Here is a 16,604-nt window from a genome sequence, read left to right on the forward strand (position 1 = left end):
ACATCAGTGAAACACAAATCAAAGCCACAATGAGGTGTCATCTCCCCAAGTTAGAATAGTTATTATGAAAAAGTAACAAATACTGCAAGGATATGGAGGGAGGGGAACTTCTCATACACTTCTGGTGGGAATGTAAATTAGTCCAAACATCATGGAAAAGAGTATCGAGGTTCCTCAAAAAACTAAAAGCAGAATTACCATATGATCCAGCAATACTTTTACAAGGGACACATACAAAGGAATTCAAATCAGTATGTCAAAGAGATATGCACTTGAACATTTCTTGCAGTACTACTGACAAGAGTCAAGATATAGAATCAATCTAGATGTCCACTGAAGGATGACTGGATAAAGAAAATGTAGACTATACACATCACAGAATATAATTCATTAAAAAAGAGATTTTGTCATCTGCAGTATCATGGATGGTACTGGAGGACATTATATTAAGTGAAATTAAGTCTAGCTGGGTGTACTGGTGCACACCTATAATCCCAGCACTGAGGAGGCTGAGGCAGGAGGATCGCAGTGAGTTTGAGGCCAGCCTGGAACACATAGTGAGACCCTGTCTTAAAAAAACCACCCCCAAACCCCAAAACAAAACAAAACAAAAAAACCCAAACATACTCAAAAACAAATTCCCAGTCTGAATTCATGCTACTATCCAACAATTATCAGGCACTTTCTGCTAGGACCTAGGCTGAACACTTTATATGCAGTACTTCTTTGTTCCTCACTGAATCTTACTTTATAGGGGAGAAAACAAAGAAACAGAGATGCTAAATAACTGGACAAAGATAACAATTTAGATTCAAATCTAAAGATATCAGTGCACCAACTCTAGAAAAAATACCCCATAGATTTGGGGATATGGAGGGCTCTTGGGTCTCATCAATATAAATTTAGAGCAAAATAAGAAGTGAAAGTCAAGACCTCCCCTCAAGCAACAAAAGCTGAGGTGTTGGAAGAAAACACAATCAGAGAGCCGGTCCCAGCACCTGGAAGGAAGCTCCCCTGCTGCCATCCCAGGCTCCTAGGGCCAGGAAGGTGAGCCGGTCCCAGCACCCAGAAGGAAGCTCCCCGCCTCCATCCCAGGCTCCTAGGGCAGAGAAGGTGAGCCAGTCCCAGCACCCGGAAGGAAGCTCCCCACCTCCATCCCAGGCTCCTAGGGCAGAAAAGCTCAGCCGGTCCCAGCACCCGGAAGGAAGCTCTCCCACTGCCATCCCAGGCTCCCAGGACAGAGAAGGTGAGCCAGTCCCAGCACCTGAAAGGAAGCTCCCCCACTGCCATCCCAAGCTCCTAGGGCAGAGAAGCTGAGCCGGTCCCAGAACCCAGAAGGAAGCTCCCCCGCTGCCATCCCAAGCTCCTAGGGCAGAGAAGGTAAGCCGCATGGGTGCCAGAAGCACCCCCCCGCCTCGTGGAAATGAGAAAACACATAAACAAGCCTCAAAAACAGACTACCAGATCACCTACAGCAACCCCAAAGGGAAATGAGATGGAACACTCTGATACTCAACCACCTGGACTCTCTGAACTGGCAACAAAAGAGGAGCTGGGAAAAATGAAATCAGAAATAATTACTCAGATAACAGCAAAGATTTTGCTCATGGTGCAAGACATGATTAATAAATCTAGAGGACACAGATAAAAAAATAGAGGATCTGAGGAACATGATGGAATGCCAACATAGGAAACAAATGGAATCCATAAAACAGATACAAACAGATTTCCAAGAGATTAAAAACTCCATCGAAAGTCTGCACAGCAGAATGAACCAATGTGAGGATAGAATTTCACATATAGAAGATAAGATTGCAATTAGTGAGGAGGAAAAGAAAAATTGCTTTAAAATTGTAAGGGAACACGAGAAATCAATCCAGCAGCTGCTAGACGATGCAAAGAAGAATAACATAAGACTGATTGGAGTCAATGAAGAAAGAGGAGAGAGTGCAGATGACATAAAAAAACCGTTCACAGAAGTGATGGCAGAAAAATTCCCAAGCAGGGGAAAAGAACTTGACATACAGATAAGTGAGGCATATAGGACTCCAGCTAGCCTTGATCAAAAAAAATCTACACATAGGCATATAATAGTTAGGATTCCAGAAATCCAACAGAAGAACAAAATTCTACAAGCAGTGAGAGAAAAGAAACAAATCACATACAAAGCAAAGCCCATCAGAATCACAGCAGACTTCTCAATGCAAACCCTCAAGGCAATAAGAGCTTGGAGTGATGTATTTCAAGCCCTAAAGGAAAACAGCCTCCAACCCAGATTGATGTACCCTGCAAAACGATCTTCCAAAATTGATGGAGAAATAAGATACTTTCATGATAAAGAGCACCTCAGGAACTTCATGAATATCAAACCGGCACTTCAAAAAATTTTAGACAATACCCTAGGAAAAGACAATGAGGATCACAACCCCAGGAAACCCAGCAGAATGAATCCATTGGGCATGACAAATTAAACGCAAAGGGGGAGAATCCAACAAAAAGAAAAAGTCATGACAAGGCTTTTAAAACTTTTAACTTCATCTCCCTAATGAGTGTATAATTCAATCTTATTATTGTACTGATTAGTATTTTTCTGATTCTAGAGTTGCACACCATTCCTTGTGCTATACTGGCTATTTATCATCTTTTTATGTCTACATTTTAATTGGGTTGTCTATTAATGAGCTCTAAGAATTCTTTATATATTCTGGTCATAGGTTATATGCATTGTAAATATGATCTGTTTAAGGACTACTTTTCATTTTAATGATGTCATTTAAAGTTCTAAATTTTGATGGAATCTCATTTATCAATTTTTTTCCTTTATACATGTTTTTTGTATCCTAGGTCGTTCTTGCCTACCCTGAATTCATAAATATTTACCCTTATAATTTCTTCTTAAAATTTTATACTTTTAGGCTTTCTTATTTAGGTTCATAGATCCCTTCAAGTTATTTTCAGGTATGGAAAAAAAGTGTTGAGGTTAATTTTTTATATACAGATACCAGGTGTTCTAGTGCCATTTGCTGAAAACACTATCTCTTCCTTGGCTCTTGAATTGAGTTTATATTCTATAAAATGCTAATGTTAAATAATCTTTCAAAACTCAGTGGACCATATATGTGTGGTTCTATTTCTAGATTCTCTGTTTTATTCCAATGATCTATATGTCTTTCCTTACACCAACACTGCCTTGATTACTGTAGCTTTAGAAGTCTTAAAATTAGGTATTAAACGTCTTCCAACACTGTTTTTGTTTTTGTTTTTAACTTTTCTAGGTCCTTTGTACTCCTACATAACTTTGAAATTTCAATATCCAATTCTTCATTTATAGCAAGTATACACAGACCTGAATTTTCATATATACCTTGTGTTTTCTAATCCTGCTAAATTCAAGTACAAGTTCTAGGGGCTCCTAGAGATTTCTTAGTATTTTCTCTGTAGATGATCATTTCATCTACATATAAAGATTTTGCTTCTGCCGTGCCAATCCTATCCTAGTTGTGTCATTTTACTGCCAGACTATTTTGGTGGGGACTAGGTTTCAAAGTTTAATGGACAGATAAAGAGTAAGCATATCTCCCCTTGTTCCCCACCTTAAAGAGAAAGCATTGTATCTTCTCCATTTATATAAGGCGTTCTCGCTGGAAGTATGGAGTATATGTCTTTAATCTGTTGAGAAGTTTCTGTTGTACTTCTAGTCTCCTGATCGCTTTTACCATGAGCAGCTGTAGAATTTAGTCCAATACTTTTTTTCCAACTAGTGACAGGATCATATGGCTTTTTCCTTTCCTCTGTTTAAATGATGACTTTTGGGGGTGGATCTTCCAATGCTGAACCAACACTGCCATCCCTATAACGAAACCACTTTCTACATCCTGCCAGATCTGACTTCCAATAGTTTTTTCTGTTAAACAAATTTCTATCTATGTTCATACTTTTTTCTTCTATTATCTATATCCAGTTTTAGGATTAGCACAATGTTGAGTTCCTAAAATGAGGGGAGAAGTGTTCCTTCTTTTTTCTGCTTTAATTGTTTGATATAATTTATCAGTTAAAATGTTTATGAGCCTGCTGTTGTCATATAGGTAGGTTTTCAAGCGAGGAATATACTTTCTTTAATAGGTGCTATTCAAATTTTACATTTCCTCCAGAGTTAGTTTCATTAATTTGTCTTCCAAGTTACTTCTTAGAAGTTGTCAAATTTAGGGCCGGGGATTTAGCTCAGTGGTTTTGCTGCCTGCTGCGCAAGCACAAGGACCTGAGTTCGATCCCCACTACCAAAAAAAAAAAAGAAGTTGTCAAATTTATTTCAAAACAGCTTTTTGTAACATGCTTTCTATATCCTTTTAAATTCTGTAAAATCTGTGGTAATGTCTCCTAGATCTTAATATTGTAATTTAAAAAATGTATAACTGATATTGTGTAACAGGAAGAAAAGGTCTAAAAGAGCAGGGGAATTGGGAGGGGTAGGGGAAGGGAAAAAAGGGAAAGGAAAAAATATGAGAAGAGGAAAAAAATGGAAACAAGGTCTTTGCAAATAGGGAAGGGTGGAGGGGGTGAAGGGAGGGCAAGGGAAGGGGAAAAAAAATAAGAACCAAGAGACTCATGTAATGGTACAAGATCCCAATGATGAATGTAACTGTATTTTATACCTAAAATGTACCAATAAACTTAATGGGGGAAAAACAAAACAAAACAAAACAAAACAGAATCAGAGTGGCCAACTTAGGAAGCACTATTCTTTCTTTTTTGGGGGGCAGGGGAGATAGGGTCTCCCTATGTAGTCCAGGCTGGCCATGAACATGTGAAGATCCTCCTGCCTCTGCCTTCCAAGTGCTGGGATTACAGGTGTGTGCCACCAAGCCCAGCCTATACCACTTTTTCTTGTCATATTCTCATCAGGTCTCTAACAGTCAATCATCTCTAGAAAGACAATGAAATGACCTTTATACTTTACCTCCTGCGTTTCCTGAGAAGGGGGCGATCTAAGAGTTCATCTGCAGTGGGTCTCTGCTCAGGATTCTAAAAAATAAAATAGGTTAGTTTTCATTTAAAGGAAATAAGCAATTTAGGTTCTAATAAAGAATTTTACTTCCTCTTAGAAAGATGTAGGTTAATTAGTCAAAGACCACTGTCTACTATCCTTTTGTTTCAAAAATTTAATTCCTTATGTCCTATTTCCATATTTAATGCCTATACTCTTTCATTATCATCAATACTGTATAAGAATGAGGACACTGGGCTGGGGATGTAGCTCAGTGGTTCCGGCGCCTGCTTTGCAAACGCAAGGACCCGAGTTCAATCCCTGGTACGAAAAAAAAAAGAATGAGGACATTTACATTGTATCTTCCTTATTTGTTCAATGAGGACAATAGCTCTCAAACCTCAATACAGATAGCACAGAACAATCACCTGGGGTGCTTATTACAAGTAAAGATTTTAGGGCTTTATCCACAGATTCTGTTGTTCTGGGTTAAAGCCCAGGAATCTTTTTTACTTATAAAACTCTTTTATTCCTTGGTGATTCTGATGCTAATGGTTCTTGGACCATACTTTGGATAATATTAAAACTCTCTACACAGTAAAAGAATTGTCAGATATTAGGATTATATACATTTTGCACACTAGGAACTTTATCTCTGACTGCAGTTTTATAAAATCAATTTATATAAACTAACCTTAACTATAAAAAAGGAACACAATTTAGATGGCAAAACCATTTCACAAATATTTACAAAACAGAATTAAGAAAGAATATGTCTGCTGAAGCACAAAACTACTATAAATTTCCAATGTCTATTCTGGATAGAGCCACAAATACCTGGGGAGGTAGACATGATTCTGTGTGGTTTATCCCAAACAAGGAGGATGGAAGGAAAAAACATGAAACTGAAATCAATTCAGTCATACCTACCTGGTCAAGGCACTCATGAACCATCTGGATCAACTCCAAAGAGTATTGGCTAGAATCAACTTCCATGGCCCGGATTCCCTGCACGATCTTCACACACAGGTTGAGTGGATTCTATGAGAAAATGATGATTGCATTGTTCCTGGTTATATAAAGATGACATAATCTACCAGTTGGAGCTCAGAGATGTCTGTGACCGTTATTTAAACAACTATCAATAGTTCTGCACTAGGTCTGGTTTAATGTTATCACTATTAGTATGCATCACCAAGAAATAGCTGGGGAGGCACTGCTGTTATCAGATAGAATGAGGCTCACTGGCCAACATGGAGATAAAAACTACCACTGTGTGACCAATAATAGATTGTTCAGGATATATTATAATCTGATCCTTCAAATGAATCTAAGAAAAAGGAAAGTATGATTAGTTAGGCTTCTTGACTCCAAGTAACTCCCTTGCTAATTGATTTGCCCCCTTATGTATATATCCTAAGTGCTGAACAGGCAATACACTAAATAATACAACAGACAAGGCATCTTATAATAACTGGATGATAATATTATACTACTACTACTACTACTACCACCATCACCTTATTAAGAAACCATTACAAAACAGACAGATGATCTTTTTCATCCATACAATACAAAGATGTTATCATTGTTAGTTTGTTCAGAAGAAAACTGGGGCTCAGATATGTAAAATAACATGCTCAAAATCATCCACCCAAAGTCTGATTCCAACAGTCAATTTTCTTCAACTAAATTATTTAGGAGAATTAGATGATATAGCAGAACAAACTTCAGAATTTAGAAAAATAAATAGGTCTTACCAAAGGTCAATGAGTTTGCATCATCTTACATTTGCATTTTTAATATACAATATCAGAACACCTCTGTGAGGGAGAAACATATTATTTGGGAGATATATATTGTTTCCATGTTAGAGGTAATGCTATGCACATCAAAGAAATGATGTGCATAAATTCTCTCACTGGCTGAAGGAGTGGACATGGGTTCCTTGAGCTACTCAAACTGTGGCCCTGGGGGCAACAGTACCAGTATGTCTGGGAGCTTGTTAGAAATGCAGACTACTGGACTGGCACTGCACCATATATCTCTGAAATAGAATCTACATTTTAACAGAATGCCTAGGCAATTTCTGTACAAGCATGCATATTCAAGTTTGAGAAGCAATGCTTTAAATCAGTCACCATACAGACACACATACATATGGAAGAGACTTTAAGGGATTTGTTTGTCCATAAAACATAACAATCTTTAGTAAGAGTCAAGTGTGTGACTGATTTTTCATTTAAAAAAGATCAAAACACTTTAATGAGTAGTATATAATTTGTCTCAACTTAAAAAAAAAAAAGATGTAGGGCCGGGGATTTAGCTCAGTGGTTCTGCTGCCTGCCTTGCAAGCGCAAGGATCCGAGTTTAATCCCCAGTACCAAAAAAGAAAAAAAACATGTAAAGATGTAGTTGAAGCATAAGAAGTGAAATGGCTTTCCCAAAATTGCAACATTGCACAGTTGACCCTAGAGTCAGTTTTGAAATTACAGTCAACAAATTAAAATACAGTGCTAAAACTGTTTGATTATGGTCATTTCAATGGGGAATTCCACTTAGGGATAAATCTGGTCTGTAACATTTTAATGATACACTACTAATTCAGTGTCTAACTACAGGTTATTTTTGACTACAGCTGATTTCTGTTCAAGAAAGGAGAAGGTGAGGGATAAATGCAGTTGATTCACTTCACCAACCGATACCATTTACAAGACAATGTGGGGTAACACATCAACTTACGGTAGCATCAAATGTTCTCTTTAGCGTAAGCAGTTCAAAAATGACACAGCCTACTGCCCAGATATCAGACTTGAAATTGTATTTTACTCCTTGGCAGAGCTCTGGAGACATGTAATATGGGGTTCCCACAAGCTGAACAACAAAGAAAACAAAGAATAACTTATTTTCGAGGTAACTATATCAACATTTCAACAGCTAAAAGAAATTTCCCAGGAAGCATAGATATAACAATCAGAAAACATTCATCAGCAGATCTCAAAATGGTTTTATGGATACCACTGGGAAGAAATTTTATTCATATCAAATCTTGTGGGCCAATTATAAAAGGACAATCTGTGGTAAAGGCACTGTGGTTAGGTTCAAGGCCCAACAGCTGTGATTTCTGGTTCACACAGGCTTCAGGCATTCAAAGCTTACTAAAGATTTCACACAAATAAGAGACCTACTTAGTTTCTTCTCTCTCGCTTGCTTTTTTTTTTTTTGGTCGGTACTGGGGATTGAACTCAGGATCTTGTGCTTCCCAGGCAGGTGCGACGCCACTGAGCTATTTAGTAAAAGTTCACCAATAGGAAAGAGCTAAACCCTGTCAGTGCAGAGATAGTAACTAAATAAAGGAGTTAAATGTAAATGCACAGTACAGGGCCATGGATTTAGCTCAGTGGTTCTGCCACCTGCCTTGCAAGCACAAGGTCCTGAGTTTAATCCCTGGTACCAAAAAAAAAAAAGAATGCTTGGCTGAAATGCACAGTACAGTAATGAAACTTTTAAAATGGGCCAATTTGACATTTGTGATACTAACTACTGAATTTCTTTGGAATTTGAAAAGACTTTTAGACTTTAAGAATAGATTTGGAAATAAAAATGTTCTATATAGAAGTCATACCTCTCCCAAGATTTTGAGACAATGAATTCCCCAGCAGTTCCAGTAAGACTGATAGTCATCTTCAATTAGCAAAACAAAGAAATTTTCACATACCTTACATGGCATTTATAAATTTTCATATCATTCTTTCAGTGTATTAAATTGGTTACAAAAAGGTCAATTTTATTAAGTTTATCAAAAGTTTATTTTATCAAGATGGTTGTTGATGAGAAAAATCCATGTAAGGATGTAATTGCTTCCTTAGCTCAATTTGGCCACTATGATACATACAACTGAGTCTTGGAAACAGACTCTCAATGCTGGATGTCTAAGTCACTTTCAGGCATTATCTGGCCATTATAAAAAATACCAGAACAAAATTAATTTTATTAACTTACATTTCCAAGTTCTTTTAAGGCTGCAGGATTATAAAACCAGAAGAGTAACAATTGGATTTTATAATTCCAAAAATGATAAAAATCACTGTCCTAATCAAGAGCCTTTCTCAAAATCAGATAAGAAGGGAGCCCTCTAGTTCAGACTATGTATGACATTAAAGAACGGACTGTTCTCTTGATATTAGCCTTTGCTTGTAACATTCAAAGGAAACACAAAAGTCAGGCATGGTGGTAAATGCCTGTAGTCTCAGTACTCGGAAGGTTGAGGCAAGAGGATATCAGTGAGCTGGAGGCCAGCCTAGACTACATAGAGTTCAAGGACGGCCTGAAATACATGGTGAGACCCTGTTTCAAACAAACGAGAAACAGAAATGTTCAACACTTTGGGTTTAAACATTAGATAGACATAAGGTGGAATACTGATTTTAGACTGGAAAAAACAGGCAAAAGCCAAGCATGGTGGCGAATGCCTGTAATCCCAGCACTTGGGAGTCTGAGGCAGGAGGATCACCGCATGTTCGAGGTCAGCCTGGGCTACTTAATGAGTTCAAGGCCAGCCTGGAGTACACAGTAAGAACCTGTCTCAAAAAAAACTAAAAAAACTAAAAAATAAAAAAATAAACAGGCAAAAAATTTGTTGCCTTTAGATAATTTTTTTTTTTTGGTTTTTTGAGACAGGGTCTTGCTATGTAGTTCAGGCCAGCCTCAAACTCACTATGTAGCTCAGGATGGCCTCAAACTGGCAGCAATCTTCCTGCCTCAGCCTTCTGAGTGCTGGGATAACAGGTGTGTACCACTACGCCCCGTTATAAAAGTCTTAATCAGTGTTGGACTGGGCTGAGATCAGAGGTATAATATGGATGACTCTCTAAAGAACATCTGATGATCCCTTAAAAGCCTACTACTGAATTCAAGAAAAAAGATGATTTACATTATCAGTATGGAGAACTTCAAGAATTTTGGGAAAAGGAAGCAAAATTTAGGCAGTATAGTTATATTTCACAGTACTGGAAAAGAACAAAAATTAAGGGCAACCTATACTCACCGTCTCAGCCATGGAATACTCAGAATTAAGTTTCTTTGCTAGACCATAATCTCCAAGTTTTATCAAGTTTGCCTTGGTCAGAAAAATATTTAATGTCTTTATATCTCTGAAAAAAATATATTGCATGTTTAGTCCACATAGATCATTGTTTTATCTTATCCCCCACACTGACCAGGATTAGTACAGAATAAAAATGAGTTTATTGTTACTGCTCAGATCTGTTACGGGGTCCCAAATAAATGTCTCATATAGTGGTCACCCCTTTCACACACATTTTAGTAGGTACTTAAGGAGGGTATTTAAGGAGTAAAGGCAGAAAATGAACTTCATGCTCTAGGGCTCCTACAGCACTGACATTAGACAAAGCTTAGACAGTTGGATGAGAAAAACAAGGAGGCAGACAACCCTATTTCCTATAAAACATACTGTTTTTCCCACTACTACTTAGGCCTTCAATTACGATAACAAGGCAATTTAACACCCGGTTGGTGAAAAGTTACAAATATTCTGTTAAGACAGAAGAAGGGGCTGCATGTCTCAGCAACAACAAGGCTGTTGTGCACCATCTAAATGAAGTCACGGGCTATTTTTCTTGAAAAGAAAGCTAAGTGGTGTGGTACATCCCTTAATCCCAGCACTCAGGAGGCTGAGGCAGGAAGATTGTTGCAAGTTCAAGGACAGCCTGAGCTACACAGTGAGACCCTGTCTTAAAAAAAAACAAAAACAAAAACTAATAAAACAATGATGAATTGACCATATGTAAAATAAAATTTGTGTCTGGTTTATAATCTTTCTTTTTTGAATAAACTGAATAAACCAGAATAATATATTTTGTTACTTTTAAAAAGAAAATAGCAACATGCAGCAGTAGCTATCCATTAGCTATTAAGAAATAAGTGGGATGCCGGGAATCTAGCTCAGTGGTTCCAGTGCCTGCCTTGCAAGCACAAGGTCCTGAGTTCAATCCCTGGTACAAAAAAAAAAAAAAGAAAGAAGTGGGATGTGAGTTTGATTGTCAGTTCCAAAAAAACCCAAAGAAATAAGTGGGTTTTTTTTGGTACCAGGGATCAAACTCAGGACCTCCCTCTTGCCAGGCAGGTGCGGTGCCACTGAGCTACATCCCTGGCCAAGAAATAAGTGTTAACTAAATGAATAAACAAACAAAGAAACTAGTGTATTTTAATTAATTGCTGGCAATGATCAATGACTTTTTTAGAGACAGGGTCTCACTACATAGTTCAGGCTGGCCTTGAATTCATTATGTAGTCCAGGCTGGCCTCAAATTCAGTGATCTTCCTGTCTCAGCCTCCTAAGTGTTGGGATTACAGATGTGCACCACCACATGCAGCTTACTATTTTAAGCAAAGGACAATGATGTGGAAATGTTCTTACAATGAATGGTTTCTCTTTATAGCTTGAAACGAAGGGGAATCTCTCTCTCCTGTTCTTATCAAATGAAGATTTGGTAAAATTGTACAACTGACTGTACAAAATGCATAGGCTTTTACTTAAATTAAAAACTTAGGGCCGGGGATTTAGCTCAGTGGTTCCGCCGCTTGCCTGGCAAGCGCAAGGACCCAAGTCTGATCCCCAGTACCAAAAAAAAAAGAAAAAGAAAAAAATAAATAAATTAAAAACTTAAATTATAGAATGATAATAATTGACAATTATTATTGAGCTGAGAAATCATTTACTATGAATTCTAGCCAAACTAATATTACTTCTCATAGCACCTTCTGGGCTTCGCTGATGCATTAATCTACTACTCTCTAAGACATCTTTAAAAGAAATGACTGAGTGGTACTTACGTACCAAGAGAATCCTTTCTAGTTCACAAACATGGTTTAACTTCAGATTGTGTATATAACATCCTTCATTCCTCATTCTTTCCTGTTCTAATTATATCCATGGAAAACCCTGATTGCTTAGTGAAGAAAATGAAAGCAATGATAGGAGGCAGCCAGGATGGGGAATGGACTGGGAGGGAGGAATCTAGCCCATACATTTTTTTCAGTCATTACCTATGCAAGATTCCAGCTTTATGGATGCAACTCACTGCTGAAACAATTTGAAAAAGGTACCACACCACCATCTGCAGAGACAAAATACATTATATTGGACTGCAAAAAAAAACTCCATTTAAATACACACACACACACACACACACACACACACACACACAAAGGAACTACAACCAGAGGTTATGATTCAACATGACTTGACATCTCTTGCTTGGAGGTTGAGCAGGCAAAGAAAAGTGGGAGGGGTAAAAAGAAAAAGGTCATTATACAATAGTTCCAGTGTGATTAAAAACATAAAAGTATTCTGAAGCAGACTTATGGAGAGAAACCGAGGAAGAATGCAAAGGTATAGCAAATTGGGAGTACTAGTATGCAGTAACAGAATCAGGAAAGAAAGCCATAGTGAATCATGATGTCGAGGTAAAACATTTAGGAAGCAGCTATAGACAGCTTCCTTGTTAGAGGTTTTCTCTCTCATGAATATTAATCAGAGCCTGGAAGGATTCTGAACAAAAGGAAAAAATAAAAACCCAAACACTCTCGATCCCCAGTACCAAAAACAAAAAAACTAAAAAAAACCCAAACACTCTTCATAGTTGGGAGAATAAAATATAGAACCAGAGTTGAAGAATTACAACTTTATGCTAGGTGTGGTGGTGCACGCCTATAACCCCAGCACTCTGGAGGCTGAGACAAGAGGATTGGCCACTGGCATTTAGGGCAGCTTGGGTTATATAGTGAGTTCAAGGCCAGCCCGAGCTACACAGCAAGACCCTGTCTGAAAACAAACAAACAAACAACAACAACAACAACAACAAAAACCTCCCAAAATAAAATTAAAAAATAAAGAATTATAACCCTATAATTCTAGCTTCTTTCCACAGACATATGAATTACCTCTTCCTCAAACAACTTGTCCTTCTGACGAAGGATTTTGTCATACAGGTTCCCTCCTGCAATTAAACAACAAACAGGTTTGAATTGCTTAACAGAGATCAAAGATTGGCTTTTCATCTAATAGGATATTAACAGGTGACATGATGAAATTAAAGATTCTGCTTTCCAAAGGAAATGACTTCTTCCTGCTTGAGTTTTCAAATGGGAACAAAAATCTTCCTATCTCTCAAGGACTATCAGAAATATTCTTCAGAGGGCTGGGGATTTAGCTCAGTGGTTCTGCCGCCTGCCTTGAAAGCACAAGGTCCCGAGTTCGATCCCCAGTACCAAAAAGAAACCCCAAAAAACCCACAAAGATTTCTGGGGCCAGGGATTTAGCTCAGTGGTTCCGGCGCCTGCCTTGAAAGCACAAGGTCCTGAGTTTGATCCCCAGTACCCCCCCCCCCCCAAAAAAAGCTCAGTGGTTCCAGCACCTGCCTAGAAATATTCTTCAGAAAATTCCTTTCCCTAACTCAAAAGGCTCAATTCAAAACTGGAAGTATGACATTTTTAGGAAAGATGAGAGTAAAGGTCATTTCTGTAGTAACCCAACTAGTGAAACAGCTTCAAAGAGCTTCCTTTTCTAGAACTCTCTTTCAAACAACATGTAATACTTTTATAACAGCTCTCCCAATGTGACTACCACAACATTTAAATTACACCTGTGAGGCAACATTTTATATATATAGGGTATATATCAATAACTTTTTCTTTACACACTGTTTCTAAAAATTTAGGGCGCGCCCCTAGATTATGTCCAATTATTACCCCTTTATTAATTTCTTCCTGTGAATTTGCTTTTCTCTTTTCTTTATCAAATACAGATAGCAAATGACCATGATTCATCTTACTTCCTACCAACGCTACAATTTACACTTTAGACCTAAGTTTGTACTTCTCTTCCCCTGCAATTTAGTAACTCATAGTTTCAATAAATGTATCATTTGTTCTAGTTCCTTCTAACCACAAAGGAAGTTAACTACCTAAGGCTTTTCAATCTTTCAAAAATTTCTAATACAACCTTAATTATTCAGCGTTGATCAGAATTATGAAACACAAGAACCTAGACAAGAAAGTTAATAAGTGAATAATATGTTAGTACCTCTTTAGCATGCAGTTCACAAAAGGGTTTGGGAGGTCTTCTCTACAATAAAGATAACAGCTAGTATAGTATGTATCAAACACTTGCTACATACCAAGTCCTATACTATGGCTTTCAAAATTAATTTCATACAATCCTAGAAGTCAAGTACTATAATCAACGAACTTTTTTAGGATGAGGAAACCAAGGTACAGAGAACTTAAGTTACTTGCTCAAGGTTATAGAGCTAGAAAGTAGAACTTGGAATGAGGGTTCAGTCTATTCTCTTAACAACTAGGCAGTACTACTAGTAAAATGTTCCAAAGAAATCAGAGATCAGATAAAATAAGGCCATACTTGGCTGGGAGTGATGGTGCATACCTGTAATCTCAGCACCTGAGAGGTGGAGGCAGGAGGATTGCCCCAAGTTCAAGGCCAGGCTGGGCCATATAGTGAGTTCAAAGCCATCTTCAAGTACATAGTGAGATGGTGTCTCAAACCAAAAACAAAACCTCAAAAAAACTAAAAAACAAATAAGGCCACACTTTACTATCACTTTCATCCAATTGGATCTCTGGGCCATTTTTCCATAGGATAGCTTTAGCTAAAGTCAGAATAAATAAATATTACCTGTAAGAGTTCATTAAATAGGATATCAAGAGGTTCTAAGCCATACTATGTCTTTAATGGATAACCAATGTTATTTCACGAGGAAAAGTCCTGAAAAATAAATCTAACTGAAAAAATGATTTGAAGATGGAACTATAATCACAAGGAAAAATTTCATATGCAGAGGAAAATTCCTCCCTTTATTTTGGAGATCATTTCCAAACTCTCCAAGGCCTGCCTGACCTATTCCTCTTAAACTCTAGAAATCCACTTAAAGTTTTTATCACTGCATATGCTTTTTCTTGTACTTTTCCCCTCAAGGTAAGTATGAACATAAGAATATCTTGAAAGAGGAAGTCACACTGAATTTCCCTTACCATTACAGTATTCTAGCTCAATCAGCAGGGTGGTATTATCCATGAAGTGATTGTAGTAGGCAATAATGTTGTCATGTTGCAGCAGCGCCAGAATAACAATCTCATTCAAGGCATCACGACGTTCTTTCTCAGACAGCCGGGTCAAATCAACTTCCTTCCACACAACCAGTGAGTCATCCTACAACATACAGTAACAGAGGTATTGTGCTTTCCTCTCGCCTGGCAGTGTATGAATCTACACCTGCATCTATCAGCCTAGAAAAAAAACTTTCTAAAAAACTTCAGCCTAGAAAAAAAACTGCAAAGATTGACTCTTATTATTTCTTTCTTTAAACAAACTAAAGGTTCTGCATACATTTGAGTATTATAATTTACTGCAAAACTGAGGAAAGCATTAAGATGTTGTCACTTTGTTACTACATTTAATTTGTACGATTTTAGAGCCAGGTTAAAAAATGGGATGGGAGCAGATCTAAAAGATTCTACTGAAGGACACTACAAGTCTGATAATTAGCAAGGGGACTGCAGTAGGGCTAGAGTATTGGGGAAGTAGAAAACCGGACAGCAGGTTATCTAGAGTTGACCACAGCTTCTTGTGAAATAGAAAGAGTCAACCTGTCTCTAATTTTATAACTTCTCTACCGATTTTCATTTGCCCTTTCTGGATATGAATAAGTCAATCTCATTTTGCAACTTTACAATGTCCTGTCACTTATGTATCATATTTCCTTCTATTTATGAAAATCTACCTGCAGCTCCTGATGTCTGCTCTCTTTAATGATATCTCTAATTCTTTACTGACACTGCTTCCTGGCCCATGAGCACCCCCCCCCCCCCATAATTCTCCCCCTCTTTCTGAATGCCTCTCCCAAGCCTTTAAAACTTCTTTGGGGGAAAACTTTGATGATCATTTTATTGTACATTTATTTAATGCAACCACAGCCTTAATTTTCAGTACTCATAATAAAATGATATGTCTATTCTTTTTTCATTTATACACATACACAACTGAAATGCTATTTATTTAGTAACATGGCTAATTTGTCGTTTCCTTGAGAGATAAGCTTCTAGAGGAAAAGGGCTGCTTTTAAACCTTTGTAAATCACAGATCTAATAAATATGGTGATACAGACAACGCTATACAATTCTAAGGAAGTGTAATAAAATTTAACTCAAAACTAGTCATCAAGGGTGGGGGCGTGTGGCTCAGGGGCACAGCACCTGCCTAGCAAGCCCAAGGCTGAGTTCGATTCCGGTACCAAAAATGAAAAAAAAAAACACCCAAAAAAGTAGTAATCAAGATCAACCGGATGATGAGAGGTAGATGGGCAACGAGCTGTGAAACTCTGGTTATAGTTTAAGATTTACTTCTAACTTTTAAGTGGGCACGTAAGTATACTGCTTTAGTTTCTCTGAAAAATAGGAATACCAATATCATCTCTTTCTGAGTGCAAATAAGACCACTAAGAATAATAGTAACTCTTAACACTGCACATTAAGGCATTAGGGAAAAAAAACATATAAAGATATTCTCTTGAAGCCACCTCTC

General features: G+C 37.6%; 2 protein-coding genes across 4 annotated transcripts in view; one reads left to right on the top strand and one right to left on the bottom strand.

The window, feature by feature from the left end:
• Zc2hc1c (zinc finger C2HC-type containing 1C) overlaps positions 1-16,604 on the top strand; it is a 54,156-nt gene that overhangs the window by 37,518 nt on the left and 34 nt on the right. The window lies entirely within an intron of this gene.
• Nek9 (NIMA related kinase 9) overlaps positions 1-16,604 on the bottom strand; it is a 44,914-nt gene that overhangs the window by 26,882 nt on the left and 1,428 nt on the right. For 2 of the 3 annotated variants that reach the window (XM_021246299.2, XM_004837171.3), the window contains exons 2-8: positions 15,056-15,233; positions 12,950-13,005; positions 12,053-12,123; positions 10,032-10,137; positions 7,727-7,858; positions 5,915-6,025; positions 4,958-5,022 (exon numbers count right to left, since the gene is read on the bottom strand). In XM_021246299.2, the coding sequence (XP_021101958.1) occupies positions 4,958-5,022; positions 5,915-6,025; positions 7,727-7,858; positions 10,032-10,137; positions 12,053-12,123; positions 12,950-13,005; positions 15,056-15,233 (719 nt within the window). Of the gene's footprint in view, positions 1-4,957; positions 5,023-5,914; positions 6,026-7,726; positions 7,859-10,031; positions 10,138-12,052; positions 12,124-12,949; positions 13,006-14,450; positions 14,984-15,055; positions 15,234-16,604 lie in introns of those variants that run through there. The other variant, XM_087195405.1, reaches the window with a different exon arrangement.

This window comes from Heterocephalus glaber, unplaced genomic scaffold (assembly GCF_053883595.1).
Source record: "Heterocephalus glaber isolate CG9 unplaced genomic scaffold, H.glaber_assembly_v1.0 deba00001608, whole genome shotgun sequence".
Classification (NCBI taxonomy): domain Eukaryota; kingdom Metazoa; phylum Chordata; class Mammalia; order Rodentia; family Bathyergidae; genus Heterocephalus; species Heterocephalus glaber.